Source organism: Myotis yumanensis, unplaced genomic scaffold, assembly GCF_028538775.1.
Source record: "Myotis yumanensis isolate MYYU_CA2020_CCGP unplaced genomic scaffold, mMyoYum1.0.hap1 SCAF_3, whole genome shotgun sequence".
NCBI lineage: Eukaryota > Metazoa > Chordata > Mammalia > Chiroptera > Vespertilionidae > Myotis > Myotis yumanensis.
In genome coordinates, this window is record NW_027223754.1 from 162775977 (window position 1) to 162791377 (window position 15401).

A 15401-nucleotide genomic window follows, 5' to 3' on the forward strand; every position below is an offset into this window, starting at 1 on the left:
AAAAAGGACTAACACACTGATACACGAGTGTGGATAAACCTTGAAAACATTATGCTGAGTGAAAGAAGTCAGACACAAAAGGTCACATATTGTATGAGTCCATTCATCTGAAATGTCCATCATAAATAAATCCTGAGAGATTTGGTGGTTGGAGGGATCCAGATAGGAGGAATGAGAACTGATGGCAAATGCATACTGGATTTCCTTCTAGAATGAAAATATTTGGAACTAGGTAGAGGTTGTGATTGCACTACATTGTGAATATATTAATGCTACTGAAGTGTTTGCTTTAAAATGATTACTTTTAGCCCAGCCAGCATGGCTCAGTGGTTGAGCATCGACCTATGAACCAGGAGGTCATGATTCAATTCCTGGTCAGGGCACCTGCCTGCGGGTGGCAGGATTAATCTCCAGTGGGGGACATGCAGGAGGCAGCCGATCAGATATTCTCTCTCATTATTGATGTTTTTTTCTCTCTCTCCTGCTCCCTTCCTCTCTGAAATCAATAAAAATATATTTTTAAAAATGAAATAAAATGTTACGTTTATATGAATCTTACCTAAATAAAAATAAATTGGGGAGAGGGCGGGTAGCAGAGAAAAGGCCAGAGAAATGTTGCTCCCAGCTTTTCCTACCAAACAGCAACCTGGAGTAAATACAGGGAGAACAGTTGCGGCCAGTAGGAGGATGAAGATCTTACCCTTCATTTGATTGATCAAAGGGAAGTGTGGGGAATTTGAGGACCTCTCACTTCCTTTATCCCCAATATGAGAGCACAGAGAGGTTGCTCAGTAAGTGGTGAATGAATTACTGATTGCAAAAAGAAGATGGCAGTCATGAAGTGTGTACCCTGTCTCCTGGAACCTCATCCACTCTTTCTTGCCCCTCCTCCCTGTGCCTTTCCCTCTGCCTCTGACCCTCTCATTTTCTGATCTTTACAAATTTCTCCCCAGATTCCAAACTTGGTGTAGCTCAAGGCTTTAACTTATTCATCCATGTGCATTGGTAGAGAAAGTTTCATTGGAATGGATGCTCTGTGACCTTGAGAAGTCAGTTTGTCCATCCTTCTGTCCTTTGGAAGGATGTTCTTACACACTCAACTACTCAGTACCTTTCCTGCTCTTATGAACTCAGAGATGTTGAATGAATTAATGAATTTGATTCCCTTACTTGGTCACCAGCTGTGTTTCACCACATCCCTTCATGACTATTATTGAAAATGAATATAGTGAAAATGAGACAATTGGCTCTTGCTTGTGTGCCACTAGTGGAGAAGAATGGAAACATGGAGGTTAATAGCTAATTCAAGATGGGGCCCATTGTCAGGTCGGTGGTCCTCAGAAACCCGTGTACACATGCATAGACATGTGTTCATTGGCTCACAGGTTCATGTCTATGGAAGATATTGAAAATATTTAACAATTGGTATCCTGCTCATGTCCATGTTCAGGTCCACCCAATATGGATGTATACCCACACATGTCCTCTAACATGTTGGGGCATATCTGTCAGCTGGGAGAAGTCAAAGTGGACCTGCAGGATGAGGGTCAGATGGGCAGACAGGGGAGGACTGCCCAAGAGGCTACTGCCTGAATTCCAGAGGGAGAGAGGATCAGGTGCAGCCTGAGCCATGGCAGTGATGATAGATACAGAGGAGCTGGGGCAACAGAGGACAGGCGACTTCCTGAGAGCGGGGAGCACCTAGGACAGTGATGGCGAACCTATGACACGCGTGTCAGAGGTGACATGCGAACTCATTTTTTTGGTTGATTTTTCTTTGTTAAATGGCATTTAAATATATAAAATAAATATAAAAAATATAAATCTTTGTTTTACTATGGTTGCAAATATCAAAAAATTTCTATATGTGACACGGCACCAGAGTTAAGTTAGGGTTTTTCAAAATGCTGACAAGCCGAGCTCAAAAGTTTAGCCATGACTGACCTAGGAGGATGGGCGTGAGCACACATCTCATGGCAGAGCCATGTGGGATAGGAAGTGTGAGCTCAGTTTTCCACACTGTGGTGCAGATGTAGGAAGGACAGCAGGAAATCAGAACTGGAGCTTGTGGGAGGCTAGAGTTGGACACGTGCACCTGGAATAGGGCAGGCACCTGCACTGGGCATTTGTAGGTGAGAAAGCCAGGACAGTGTAGAGACTAAGAGTACACATTGCAGGCAAATTGCCTGGTTGAACCCTGGCTCAGCTACTTACTAACTGTGCAACCTCGAGTAAGTTACCTAACTTCCTGTGCCTCAGTATCTTCATCTGTAAAATAGGGATAATAATAACAGTACCTCCCTCATAGGGCTGTTGTGAGAATTAAATGAGCTAATATAGGTGAAGTGCTCAGAGCAGTGCCTGGCAGAGCTCACACTGTGTGTTAGCTACTACTACTATTATCATCATCACCATTATTATTATTTACAAGTTGCCTGCCATCCTCCTTGGGGAGTAGGTGGAATAGGTATTAGTATCCCCCTTCTTAGAGATGTGGAAACAGAGGTTTAGGAAGTTGCGAGACCTTCCTTTGGTCACACGGCAGGCCCAGGACTTAGGTCTTCAGAGCCCTAAGGGTACACACTTTGCCGGAGGCTTGGAGTGAGGATGGAGGAAGGAGATGGTCAGCAAAGCTCAAAGGAGGTGCTTCCGGCCTCAGAGCTGAGCGAGGGGCCGGCTGCCTTGGAGGGCACCCCTGGCAGCCACACTGCAGGATGGGAGCAGAGCTGAGTGCCTGGTGGGGCGGTGCTCCTCTGTCTTTTATATCCCACCTCCTCTGGGGTGAGCTCACATTTGGCCTTGCCAGCTGCCAGCCTGCTAAACAGCTGACCTGCCCCTAGATGAGCGGCTCTGATTGTGACCACGTCCCCCAGGGACTGTGCTCTCTCCAACTGGCTTGGGGCTGAGCACCCTGCCTGCCTGCAACTCCAGGAGGATGCAGGGACACGAGGAGGGGGCTTGTGGGTGTTCACATACAACATGCTCCTTTCCTGGATCAGCGTGCTGAGGAGGGCTGGCAGGGCCTGAGCTGATGTCATCCAAATCACCCAGCTCATTCTCTCTAATTTTGGAGACAATTATTTCCTTAGAGCACTACCTGCTTCTCTCTCAGCACCTCCAGCCTCTCCCCACCCCCACCCCCCACCCCCTGCTCCTACCCACACAGCAGTTAGATTTTGCTTCCTTAAACACGTGTGGCTCAGACTCTGCCTGGCTCACAAGCCCTCAGTGGCCCCCTACCACTTGCCCTATCCCATGTACAGCTTGGGACCTAGGGTCCCTCCCCGCATGGTCACCCTTCACTCATATGATGACTTCAGCCCTGAGGGTCCTTTCTTCAATACCCTTTCTCCTGGCAATCTGGGTCATTTTCACATTTCCTCTCTGCCCTTCTACCCAAGCCTTCTCCCTTTAAAGGACTTGAATTCAAATCCTTTCTTTTGGGAAGTCCTTTTGGACTCAGTGTCCTCAGGTCTTGCCTCTCTTCTGTGCATTCCCTTTTCTTCTCACTCAGCAATTACCATCTTGGATTGGACTAAACGTTCTTGCCCAACACTTTCCAAGACCTTCGCTGGAGGCTTCTCAGACACCAGAAGACTGAGGGGGGTGCAAGTGGGTCCCTACTGGGGCCAAGGGATCACAATAAATGTGGCAAAGTGATCATCACCATAAAGGTAGAAATGAAATCACGAAGTTACAAATTGTGAGAACCAAATAAAACATGTTGCCTATGAAACCAAGAGACATACAAAACATAATATATTTAATACACAATTAAAATTTTCCCTTGAATGTCTGAGCTAGATGTTCCTGGTAGCTCGGACACACTCCCTTCCACTGTTTCACAAGGGAGTTAAACTGCAGCTCAGACATTTCCATGCCTGGCCAAGCAAATTTCATTCCCACCTAGAAAGTTGGGAGATCCCCGGAAAGGCATGAAGGGAAATAAGCTAAAATACAGTAGATGGCATCATCCACCAGCCCAAGAGGTCTCCCAAAGCAGGGGCTCTGTCTCATTTTGCCCCTGAGTCTCCCTAAATCTCAGTTAAGGTCTGGGAAGGGCCTTGGAAACCTCAGTGAACTGTGGCCCTGTCCAGGTTTCCTTCTGTCCCTCCCCCTTTCCCTCCAGCAAAAAAATACAAGCAGCCCAGGAGCCCCACCTGGGCCCACCCTTCCTGTGGGTGGCCCAGAACTCTCCTCCTTCCTGTTCTATCATCATCCTCATCAACAACATTGGGTGTTTCATACCTAATAACCAGGATCTGATTAATTCACGATAAGGTGTTAATGACTTGTTAATAGCTTGATGAGATGCTTTTCCCAGGAACACCGTATTTGGAGGGATGCAGAAACCAAGTGCTTTGAGGGCAGGGTACTTTGCATTGCCCCCCTCAGCACTTGGTAAGAGCTAGTAAATATTTGACAAGTGGATCAAGCCAAGAGACTTGGCTCAACAGAGGTTTATTAAAGGGAGAACATAAGAGAGGGGGAGAGAGGGAAGGAGGGAGGGAGGGAGGGAAAAGTATACTAGATGGTCTTTGATCTGGAGAACCTCTACTTTCTTTACAAAAAAAAACTGAAATGACGTGTGACACAGCCTTCGGAGGAACTTCATGGCAGCTGCCCACAGAGTCACTGTCTTTCCAGCACATACCAAGACCATGCTAAGGGCTGAGTTAGAGGAGGAGAGTGCAGACCTGGACTATGCTGACCCGGGAAGACCCCTGGGAAGAGGGCAGGTGGGGGAGCAATAGAATGAGAGGTAGCAAAAGAGAGGGGGAAGGATGGATAGAAGATAGAGAGGAGCGATGAGGAGGGATGGAGAGAGAAGGTAGGAAATAGAAATTCTGATGGTTTCAATAAGAGCCATGAAGACAAAATGGTAGGGGAAAGGGATTCCAGGTCCCTAAGCAAATTGAGAGAGAACCCCACTCCAGCCTGGCTCCAAATTATCCTCCCTCCTGTGGCCACTGCCGGCCAAGAGTCACAGGGCCCAGCAGGGGTCTCTGGGCAAGGGCAATCTCCAGGGGAAGAAAAGGGGCCACAGCAGCAATGCAGTCACATGGGAGAACCAGGACTCATCCTAGAGCCGGGAACACAGCATAGAGGGACATCAGGCACAATCTAGGACAGGGATCACAGGGACCACGGGACCATTTGGAGCAGGATGGCATCATGCTCGCTGGGTCACCTTCTTCGGGAGGCCCGCACTGGGGGGCCCACCCCCAGCCAGCCTGCATTCCTGGCTCCCATGGGTCTGGGGAGATGCAGCAGTTCAGTCTCACTTTGACAGCAGTTTCTTCTATTTGAACTCTAAACACATGCTCCTGTCCTACACATCGAAGGAAAGACAAATGATCAAATGGGACCCACCTCCCTCCACCAGGAGTCTTCCCTTGAAACCTCCAGGCTCTGAGCAAGCCTCTCTTTGTCCTCCCATTTCTCCTCTCAGTTGACTCCCTGAATTTCTCAGTCACCTTCCCCAGCTCCATCCTCCTTTCCTCTTCCTCTTTCTGTCTAGTGCTTGAAGGACTAGACATCAATGGTCTCTTGCCTTATTGCGGGAGTTTGAGAGAAGTAAAGTATGGACACCCTTTCTCTGGAGAACTTGCAGAAGCGCATGCCCCCCCCCCCCCCCCCCGTGTCCATGGCTGACTCTGGCCTGGGCTGCTCATGTCCCATGCAGGGGGGAGGGTTACCGCACCCCCAATAGCCCAGCAGAAAGAGCTGCTGTCTCTGTGGGTTAGGAGAAGAGGCCATCGGTGGGTTGTGCCTCCAGGAGGTGTGGAGGATGGGTGCATGCCTGAATGATCTGCCCCTTTCTGGGAAAGAGGAGGGCACCGCTACGGCTGGAATCCCCAGATACTCTATCTACCCTGTGGCCTGCTCTGTCCATAGCAGCCTACCTCCTCCCACCCTCCTGAGCCCCCGAGAGGAAGCCCACAACCCAGAGAATCAGGATTGGGATGAAGGTCCAGCGACATCCCCCTGGAGAGGCTGGGCCTGCGGCAAATTGCCCTATGACAACAGGTTAATTAGATAAGACCCAAATTACATGAGCAAGGCTTGCAAGCCCAGCACTTTGAAGGTTTCATGTTGTCTCAGAGGTGGGGAGGGCTTGGTCTCTAGCTCAGCATAGAGAAAATGACTTCTTGCTCCCAGGCACGCCAAACCCACGAATTAAGCTCTTCACTGCCCATCCACAAGCCCCAGTGCCAAGCACATATAAGGAAGGGCACCTGTCGGTCCTCGCAGCAACCTGTGGAACCCGTGTGGGATTTTGCCTTCCTCCCTCCTGAGTCTGAGTTACGCCTCCACCAGCAGCATGAGCCGCCAGTTCACCTGCAAGTCGGGAGCTGCCACCAAGGGGGGCTTCAGCGGCTGCTCCGCTGTGCTCTCTGGGGGCAGCTCGCCCTCCTTCCGGGCAGGGGGCAAAGGGCTCAGCGGGGGCTTTGGGAGTCGGAGCCTCTACAGCCTGGGCGGCACCCGGGGCATCTCCTTCAACGTGGCCAGTGGCAGCGGGAAGAGTGGAGGTTATGGATTTGGCCGGGGCCGGGCCAGCGGTTTTGCTGGCAGCATGTTTGGCAGTGTGGTCTTGGGACCTGTGTGCCCAACTGTGTGCCCGCCTGGAGGCATCCACCAGGTCACTGTCAATGAGAGCCTCCTGGCTCCCCTCAATGTGGAGCTGGACCCCGAGATCCAGAAAGTGCGTGCCCAGGAGCGGGAGCAGATCAAGGTGCTGAACAACAAGTTTGCCTCCTTCATCGACAAGGTGGGTCTGCTAGGACCTGGGGAATCTGTAGGCAGTGTCTCTTCTTGGGATGTGAGCTTTTGTTACAGCATGAGAAACTGAAGTTAAGGATGAAGAGGGACTTACTGTGGACAAGACAGGTATTTTCTAACATCAGTGTGACTTGTGTAAGGTTCCTTGTGTAGTCTTTTCCTAGAAAAGACAGAGGCAGGTCAATCTCTACTGGCAGGGGCTTATCGGGGCTAGTGGCAGGAGAGCCCAAGAGAATAATCCTGCTTCTTACTCTCAAGGGTTAGATTGGGGCTATTGCTAAGCCTGGGTCTATGCAGACTGTGTGCAGAAAATGACCCCAGGGAGAAGAAATCTGCCCCAGAGTAACCAGGGAAGCTGGCCTCCCTTCCATAGCCAGCTGATCTCATGCACTAGTCATTCGACTGATGGCTCAGGAGCATCAGGGCTGGTCATTCCCGGTGGCTCTGCTCAGGGCATATGTTTCAGTCGGCTGAGGCCTTTCTCGAGGCAGAATAGTGCGCTGGGGAAGTCAGACCTGGCTTCCACCCTGGCCCATCACTTACCAGCTGTGTGCTTGGGGAAAGTTGTTTATCCTGTTGGTGCCTCTGTTTTCTCATCTCTACAATGGAGATAATACTTACCTTTTGGGGTCATTGTCAGGTTTATAAAAGAAAATGCACTGGAAGATCTTGGCACAATGCCTGACACATACTAAATACTCCCAGTGGTTGCTATTGTTACTATCATTTTAATCTCCAGAGAGCTAGGGGAAGGAGAGCATCAAAGGGCTGGAAGAGACCTCAAGGGATCATCCAGTCTAGACAGGCCCCTGACTTTTGGTAGATAAGAGATTATTGCTCCCATTTTATAAGTCAGCAAAAGCATGGAAATGAATGCCATGCCCAAGGTCATCTGAGGGAGAGAAGGTGAGGTTGGACACTCAGCCTCCTGCTTCCAAACCAAGTACTGGGGACTTGAGGGCCATGATGGCTACATCACAGTGACACACCAAGGACAGGTCAGCCCAGGACAAAGCCAGTGGTTGAGATGGTCATTAGCCACTAGAGCATAGCTGTACCCTCGAACCCCCAACTCCTTGCAACTCTCATCTCCTGCTCAAGGGAGGATTCCCTGCTGCCCCTGCTCACCTAAGGGGCCAACACCACTGCTGTGGCTTCTTACTTCTCTAAGTCATTTGGAAGATCAAGGTGTTCTGAGGTATGGGGCTGGGGGATGGGAGTGAACTGAACATTGGCTGGGCTGGTCAAATACCATTAAAGGATGAAGTCTGGAGAAATGGGAAGAAAGACAAACACGAAGACTCACTTCTATGAACAAAAGTGGACTGGCTGGGGTGAGAGGAAAGCAGGCTCAAAGGCCTGGGCAGTTCCCAAACCATTTTAGTCTCCAGAAGAATACAATCAGAGAAGGTAGTACACCCTCTCAGAGATCCAGGGGTGTCCAGTGTGTGGTCCAGATATGTATTGTGGTGTCCTAGGTGTAGGGCTTACTCTGTGGTTAATGCTTGGCCTTATGGATATACATGAAAAAGTCAGGACTGGTTAGACTCTAACAGTTAGACCAAACCAAATGCTGGCTGACCTGCTGGAGGCAAGCTGTTTGGTGGCTAACCCATCCCAACATTGAGTCCCAGACTGTTTCTCAAGGTCCTGTGTTTCTGACTTTAGGGATTCAACCTCATTTAAAGAGTAGTGCTCCTCTTCCCCACCCCAAACCAAATAAGAGAGGCATATGCAGATCCACCCCCTCTGGTTAGGGCCCTGGCCCAGTGTGGCCATGGTGGCAGCAGGAGCCCCTTCTGTCCATTGAGAAAATGGTTCTGAGGAGCAGGACAAGGGGAGGAGGAAGCAGCCATGATCCCAGTAGAGCTGGGGCCTCTCAGGAGTTTAGAATAACTGAAGCTCTTGGGCCACTGAGCCTCGCTGAGCTTGATGTGTTATAAAATGAACAGCGGACCAATCTTCAGAGAGGTCAACCTTCCCAAAGATGGACCCAGCCTGACTCTGTCCTGGCACCTTCAGGCACATCCCTGTCATGTGCTGACTTGGCCACAATGGGTTCTGAGCGACTGGATGCATGAGTTATGGGATCCATGTCTGGATTTAGCCCTGGCCCCACCACTTATTAAACCATCAGATCTTGGAAAGAGGCTAAACTTCTTTATGCCTCAATTTCCTCTCCATTAAATATGGTTAAGGACTCGCCCACCTCATGCAGCTGTTGTGAGGGCTAGAGAGCTTTGCACCGTGCCCTGTGAGCGACAGGTGTGACTGTTTCTGTGGGGTCTCAACAGTTTCTGGGCTTCGGGTTCCAGGTGCGGTTCCTGGAGCAGCAGAACCAGGTGCTGGAGACTAAGTGGGAGCTGCTGCAGCAGCTGGACCTGAACAACTGCAAGAACAACCTGGAGCCCATCCTGGAGGGCTACATCAGCAACCTGCGGAAGCAGCTGGAGACGCTGTCGGGGGACAGGGTCAGGCTGGACTCAGAACTGAGGAACGTGCGGGACGTGGTGGAGGACTACAAGAAGAGGTGAGCGAGAAGGGGCCCCCTGCAGCTCGACAGCTGCCCTGAACACATCCTGCCCTTGGGGCCCTGGCAGCTACCCCAGCTTAAAGTTTTTGGAAGTGGGGGGCAGTGTCATTGTCACATGAAGCAGAATCACCCTCCGGAACAAAACTCCGGAACTTGCTCTCTGCCCCTCCAGCCTCTGGCCTGACACTTGGGACAAATGTCCAGCTTAGTTAATTGGACAGTGGTCAGAGGATTAACTCAGGCTCTAGGGTGAGGGAAACCTTGGGTAACCACTATGTTTCCCCAAGCTTCTGTGTCCTCATTGGTAAGAGGCATTTAAGCCCATCAACCTCCCAGAACTGCTATGAAGAGTAACTCCAGAAACACTCCCATTCAAATGTCGAGGGAGCAGATTGCTTTTTGCTTCCTCTGAGATTTCCCACAGGACGTTCACTCTGCATGCTCTTTCTTCATTTTTGAAGCTGAATCTTTAACAATCTCCATCTTCTAAACTTGGTTACCAGGTCTCCTCCCTCAGGAAGCCTTCCTTGCCTGGCTGGCCCCCCTGGCCCAGTACTCCACAGCCCCTCAGCACCTGTGCCCTCTGACAGGCACACTACTCCTCATTCAGGGTCTTCCCTGGGCAAATGAGGTTTCTCAGTGAGACGTATTAACCAACCCCACCCTGGCATTTCCGCAGGTATGAGGAAGAAATCAACAGGCGGACAGCTGCAGAGAACGAGTTTGTGCTGCTCAAGAAGGTGAGGGGGAGGCAGGCCCTGAGTCCAGGCTGCCTGGAACCTGGAGACGCTGAGCCTGCAGTGTGCTCTGCTCTCAGAGAATGTGAGCTGATTCAGAAACAGTGAGGTGAAGGCGGGGAACCGCGATGAAAAACTACTCAGAAGAGAGAACACAAAGGCAGGAGGAGGATGATGGCCTTCCTGATGTTTCCCATGGATGGGTCTGTCCATAGTGAAGAGCAGCTGAGGGTGACACACAGGTTCCCCCTGCAGCCTCAGGGTCTGCTCATACATCACAGAGATGACTGACAACAGCCTGGCTGGGGCCTCCTTCATTTAGGGGTCCCCATCCCTGCTGATGGGGCAGAGTTTCAGGATGCTCCTTCCTCTCCTTTTCCATGGGCCCCTCAAGGAGAAGAGGGGGGGCCACTCACCTGTGCAGGGCACCCAGGCTGGGGCAGCTGTTGCCTCCTCGGGTGCACTGGCAGTGACCAGGGGATGGCTGGGGCATCTTTCAGGACGTGGACGCAGCTTATGCCAATAAGGTGGAGCTGCAGGCCAAAGTGGACTCCATGGACCAGGAGATCAAGTTCTTCAAGTGTCTCTTTGAAGCCGTGAGTCTGTCTCTCCACTCCACCCCTCTGAGGGTAGCCAGTGGGTAAAACTCTATTTTGGGGGCTGGGAGATCATGGAGCCCTCACTCTCAAGGAGTTCCCCCAGTTAGTCATTCACCTCCCACCTCGGCCCTGAGAGGCTCCTCAATCTCCACCTCTGGGTGGGAAGGAAATGGACCCAGCCCTGGCTCCATGGTGTCAGGAATCTGGGGCCCAGAGGGAACTTGCCAAGCCCAGGGAGCAGCAGCCTCGGTTGGGAACCTCATGTTTGACATCACCAGGATTTGCTCACCTTCCTTGGGGAAGGTTTCGGCCTTTGACAGTCAAGTCCTGAGACTATCCTTGTTTCCCTGCAGGAGATCACTCAGATCCAGTCCCACATCAGTGACATGTCTGTCATCCTGTCCATGGACAACAACCGGGACCTGAACCTGGACAGCATCATAGACGAGGTTCGGGCCCAGTACGAGGAGATTGCCCACAAGAGCAAGGCCGAGGCCGAGGCCCTGTACCAGACCAAGGTGAGCTGGGCCTGAGAGGGCAGCCTCAGCAAGTACGTTCTGGGTCTGATCGTTCCCAGAACAGAGGCAGTGTCCAGTCAAGTGTCCAGTGTGCCCTGCCCCTTGACATCACCAACCTGAGACATCAGGTGCTCCCACACTGTGTTTACCATGCTCATCCTTGGCTCTGTGCTCTGGGGTCCCCAGTTCCAGGAACTGCAGTTGGCAGCTGGTCGGCATGGGGACGACCTGAAAAACACCAAGAATGAAATCTCGGAGCTCACCCGGCTCATCCAGAGAATCCGCTCAGAGATTGAGAATGTGAAGAAGCAGGTGAGGGGTCAGATTGCCCCTGTGGCTTGGGTCAGGTGGGCACAATTGGAGGGGAGATGAGTTGGCTGAGGATGACAACTTCCCAAAATCTCCACCCAGGAGAGGAAAGGGGCCAGATGAGGTCGCTGCCTCAAACATTTAGAGTAGACATCCCTGGGGTATCTCAGTACCTACTCAGCCAAGGACCTCTGGTTTGGAACCCCCTGCCCCAGGAAGCATTCTCTCATCCCCAGGCTGTGTGGTGCCAGGCACCCTGTTCCCCTGTCCCAATCAATGTGCTCTCTTGGCGCCGGTGCTTTGCCTGAACTTGTCACACTTCTGTAATTACACCTGCCCACCTCTTCTTCCACTGGACTGAAGGAGGCAGGGAGCTGGCTGCTTTGTTCCCTATTGTTTTTCCAGCATCTAGTATGGTGCCTGACATATAGGCTGCAGCCACTGCTTTAGTAGATGGCAAGACAAGGTGCAGGTATATAATAACAATAGCCACAGTTCCTATAATTGTATCACATTAAATCCTCACAAAGACTCAGATGAGGAAACTGAGGCTCAGAGAGATTAAGTGGGTTACACAGCTGGTAAGCGGCAGAGCTGTGGTCTGAACCAAGGTCTCCTGACTCCTAGTCCAATGCTCTTTCCACTCTCTGACAAGCTTTAACACTTAGTAGCTCTGAGACATTAGGCAAGTCACTTGTCCGCACTGTACAGGGTGTTATAAGGACTAGATAAGTTTAGGTGTATAAAAAGCAGATAAAGGGCTGAGTGTTGTGCCGGACAGATGGTAAGCACTTGGGAAATAGGAGTAGGTCCTGGAGAATCCTTCCCTGTCCCCTCACTGTGGCCCCACGTACCTGGTCAGGCACCGTCATTGTAGCTGTAATACCATATTCCAGTGATCTCTCTTCCCAGACTTTAAACAACTCAAGAGCAGAAAGCCAATGTGACTCTCACTCATTTTGTATCCTTGGCCAAGTAAATGTCTTTGCATTCACTGAAGTGGTGGTGAATTAGCCATCATCTCAGGAGGGCAGGAGGCACTCTATTTGTTATCACCACCAACGTCTAAACACAGGGGAGTGGAGATAGAGCTAAGGAAGGACTTGCTGATGCCAGAAGGGGCCCAGCCTAGAAGAGGAGCAAGAGGTGTGAAGGCTGGAGGTGGGCATCTCTGCTCGGAATCTCAAAGAATGAGTGGTATTTGCATGTAAGTGCCTCCAATGACCCATTTCAGTTTTCCAACATCTCCAATTCCCTATTTAGGCTTCCAACCTGGAGACGGCCATCGCCGATGCCGAGCAGCGAGGGGACAATGCCCTGAAAGATGCCCGGGCCAAGCTGGACGAGCTGGAAGCTGCCCTGCACCAGGGCAAGGAGGAGCTGGCCCGGATGCTGCGCGAGTACCAGGAGCTCATGAGCCTGAAGCTGGCCCTGGACATGGAGATCGCCACCTACCGCAAGCTGCTGGAGAGCGAGGAGTGCCGGTGAGGGGGGTGTGCTCAGCAGGAAAGGGTTTGGTGGGGACCTCAGGAGAAAGCCTAACACATCCTAACCCAGAAAAGATGAGTTCTTGGGGAGTGAAGGGGCGGTGATGACCGAATAGTTATAATAGTAATAGTTATTAACAATCCCTATATGGGCGTGAGTACTTACTTCATACCAGGCACTGTGCTATGTGGATGAACTCATTCAACCCTCACAACCTCTCTGGGTATACTCCCCCTGCTCCCTAACAAAAAAAAAAAAAAACCCTCACTGCTATGTTGTCTTCTTGTTTCATGCTCCTTACCTGTCCAGGTACAAGATGAGTTTGTGGAAGATGTTCCATTCTGGTTTCCCCAATGTTCTTGGGAGACAGAAAGGCTCAGTGCCTAGGCCTGGCCCCTGGGAAGTGTGCATACCACCCCCACGTTTGCACCTCACATGAACTACTTTTTGACTTGGGTTGCTGCCTGGTTACCACAAATATTAAGGGACAGCTCCCCAACTTCTCAGGCTCTGCTTGTGCCAAAGAAGACCTGGAATTTCCATAGGTGCCCATAGGGCTTAGAAACCCATATCAGGCTAGTGGAGGCACTTGCTCTGAAGTTAATAGATCGTGGGTTGCATGATTGTGTGCTCTCATTTTATTTCTCTCCCTAACAGGATGTCAGGAGAATATCCTTCCCCTGTCAGCATCTGTAAGTACTTGTATGTTTGGACCTAAAATTGCAGAATATGCAGACCGGAAAGGGGCTTAGTCACACCTGTGTGTTGATGAGCAATCTGAGACTCAGAGAGGGAAAACCTTTGCCTGAGATCACAAAGCCAGATAGCAGAGGCATGGTCAGAAACCAGGCCTCCTGACTCCCAGCCCAGGGTTCCTTCCTCCTTATCACTCCACCTACTGTTCCCAGGGGCTGGCAGCTAGGAACAGGGAGACATGCCACTGGGATGGGGAAATAAAGGACATGTTGCAAGAAAATGAATATGGGTGTAGGTGAGGCTTGGGGAGCCAAGTCTGCAAATTGTGATCAGACCTGGGCTAGGGACTTAGAGGGGCTGGAATTAGTGAAGGGGGCCCTTGGAGGTCCAGCCAACAGTGCTAGATCTCTGGGTTTCTTTCTCAGCGGGGCTAAGAGTGTTAAACTAGAGCTTCTGGAAGAGTCCATCGATGGGACAGTTAGCAGAGAGGGGAGGTTGGGGGATGGAAATTTAGCGGAAAAGGTTAATAGAAAGGGCAGAGGGTAGTGTCCAGAGTGACAGGTGGATACATTGGTGCCGGGACCAAAAATATGGGCTTCTGAGAGTTAAGAAGCAGCCAGAGTGGGTATAAGCTGGGCAAGCCAAGGGCAGGATATGGGCGAAGCTGTCTTGGGAAATCCCCCCCCACTGCCACCCCGGGACAGGGTCAGCTGTGATTAGAGCCCTCACCCAACCCACTGCTCCAAGAGGAGCCCCCAGCTCTGGCTGAGGGGTGCTGACCGGCTCTTCCCCTGCAGCCATCATCAGCAGCACCAGTGGCAGCAGTGGCTATGGCTTCCGGCCCAGCTCCGTCAGTGGCGGCTACGTGGCCAGCAGCGGCAGCTGTATCTCTGGAGTGTGCAGCGTCCGTGGCGGGGATGCCCGGAGCAGGGGCAGCACCAGTGACTACAAGGATACCCTGGGGAAGGGCTCCAGCCTGAGCGCCCCCTCCAAGAAAGCCAGTCGGTAGAGAGGGCTGCCATGCCCTCCTGCCACCCCTGTGTCCCCAGCAGGGGCTCTGGCTCCCACACGTGCTCTGCCCAGCCCATTGTCAGCCCCGCCCCCACCCTGCTGGCCCTGCTCTTGTACCCCAGGTTCTGGCCTTGGCCACCTCATTTCTCCCAACCTGTGTCTTCCGGAGCCTGGACAGGTGTGGACGACTAACCCTGTGAAATTCCTCCCTGCACACACCTGGCATCCTTGGCTGTGGTCCCCCAGCCATGCCATCAGCTCAGACCCCGGTTCCGAGCTCTGGCTCAGCCTCCAACTACTCTGTCTGGGCCCTGGATCTCAGACCAAGGCCCCTCTCACACTGGGACCTTTATCCCGGAACCTGACTACGCTAGGAGCTGTCTCTCTGTCCAAGAAAAGGAGGACTAAAGGAGAAACAACCAAGAAGCCTAGTCCCCACCTAACCCGCTCAGACTCGCAACTCATTCTGAATGAAACCAAGCACAGTGCAGCGTCTCTCTTCACTCTCTGCCCCCAGAAGCAGAGAAGAGGAGGCCCGTTCACTTCTTTCTTCTCATAGGCCCTCCCACTGCATACTCAATAAACAGCACAATCTGATGGTGGTCTCTCTGAGGATCGCTGTGTACATGGACTCCCCTAGGATGCTCACATGAGCAGGCCCCACACACTCCACAGACACATAGGGACACACAGAACACATATCACACTAGGTTAATTTCCCTGTAGA

General features: G+C 51.6%; 1 protein-coding gene across 1 annotated transcript; it reads left to right on the plus strand.

Annotated features, from left to right (window-relative positions):
- Positions 1 to 6325: 6325 nt before the first annotated feature.
- LOC139005512 (keratin, type II cytoskeletal 71) lies at positions 6326 to 14672 on the plus strand. The gene is made up of 9 exons (XM_070407747.1): positions 6326 to 6772; positions 9099 to 9313; positions 9996 to 10056; positions 10554 to 10649; positions 11006 to 11170; positions 11357 to 11482; positions 12743 to 12963; positions 13625 to 13659; positions 14461 to 14672. The coding sequence occupies exons 1-9, from the start codon at positions 6326 to 6328 to the stop codon at positions 14670 to 14672; spliced, it is 1578 nt and encodes a 525-aa protein (XP_070263848.1).
- Positions 14673 to 15401: the final 729 nt, after the last annotated feature.

What these genes read in the sequence shown, in the direction of transcription:
- LOC139005512 (XM_070407747.1), top strand. Translation starts at nt 6,326, where the DNA reads ATGAGCCGCCAGTTCACCTGCAAGTCGGGAGCTGCCACCAAGGGGGGC. An exon ending in TTGAGAATGTGAAGAAGCAG is followed by an intron (nt 11,483 to 12,742) that starts GTGAGGGGTCAG and finishes TTCCCTATTTAG; the next exon opens with GCTTCCAACCTGGAGACGGC. An exon ending in TCCTTCCCCTGTCAGCATCT is followed by an intron (nt 13,660 to 14,460) that starts GTAAGTACTTGT and finishes CTTCCCCTGCAG; the next exon opens with CCATCATCAGCAGCACCAGT.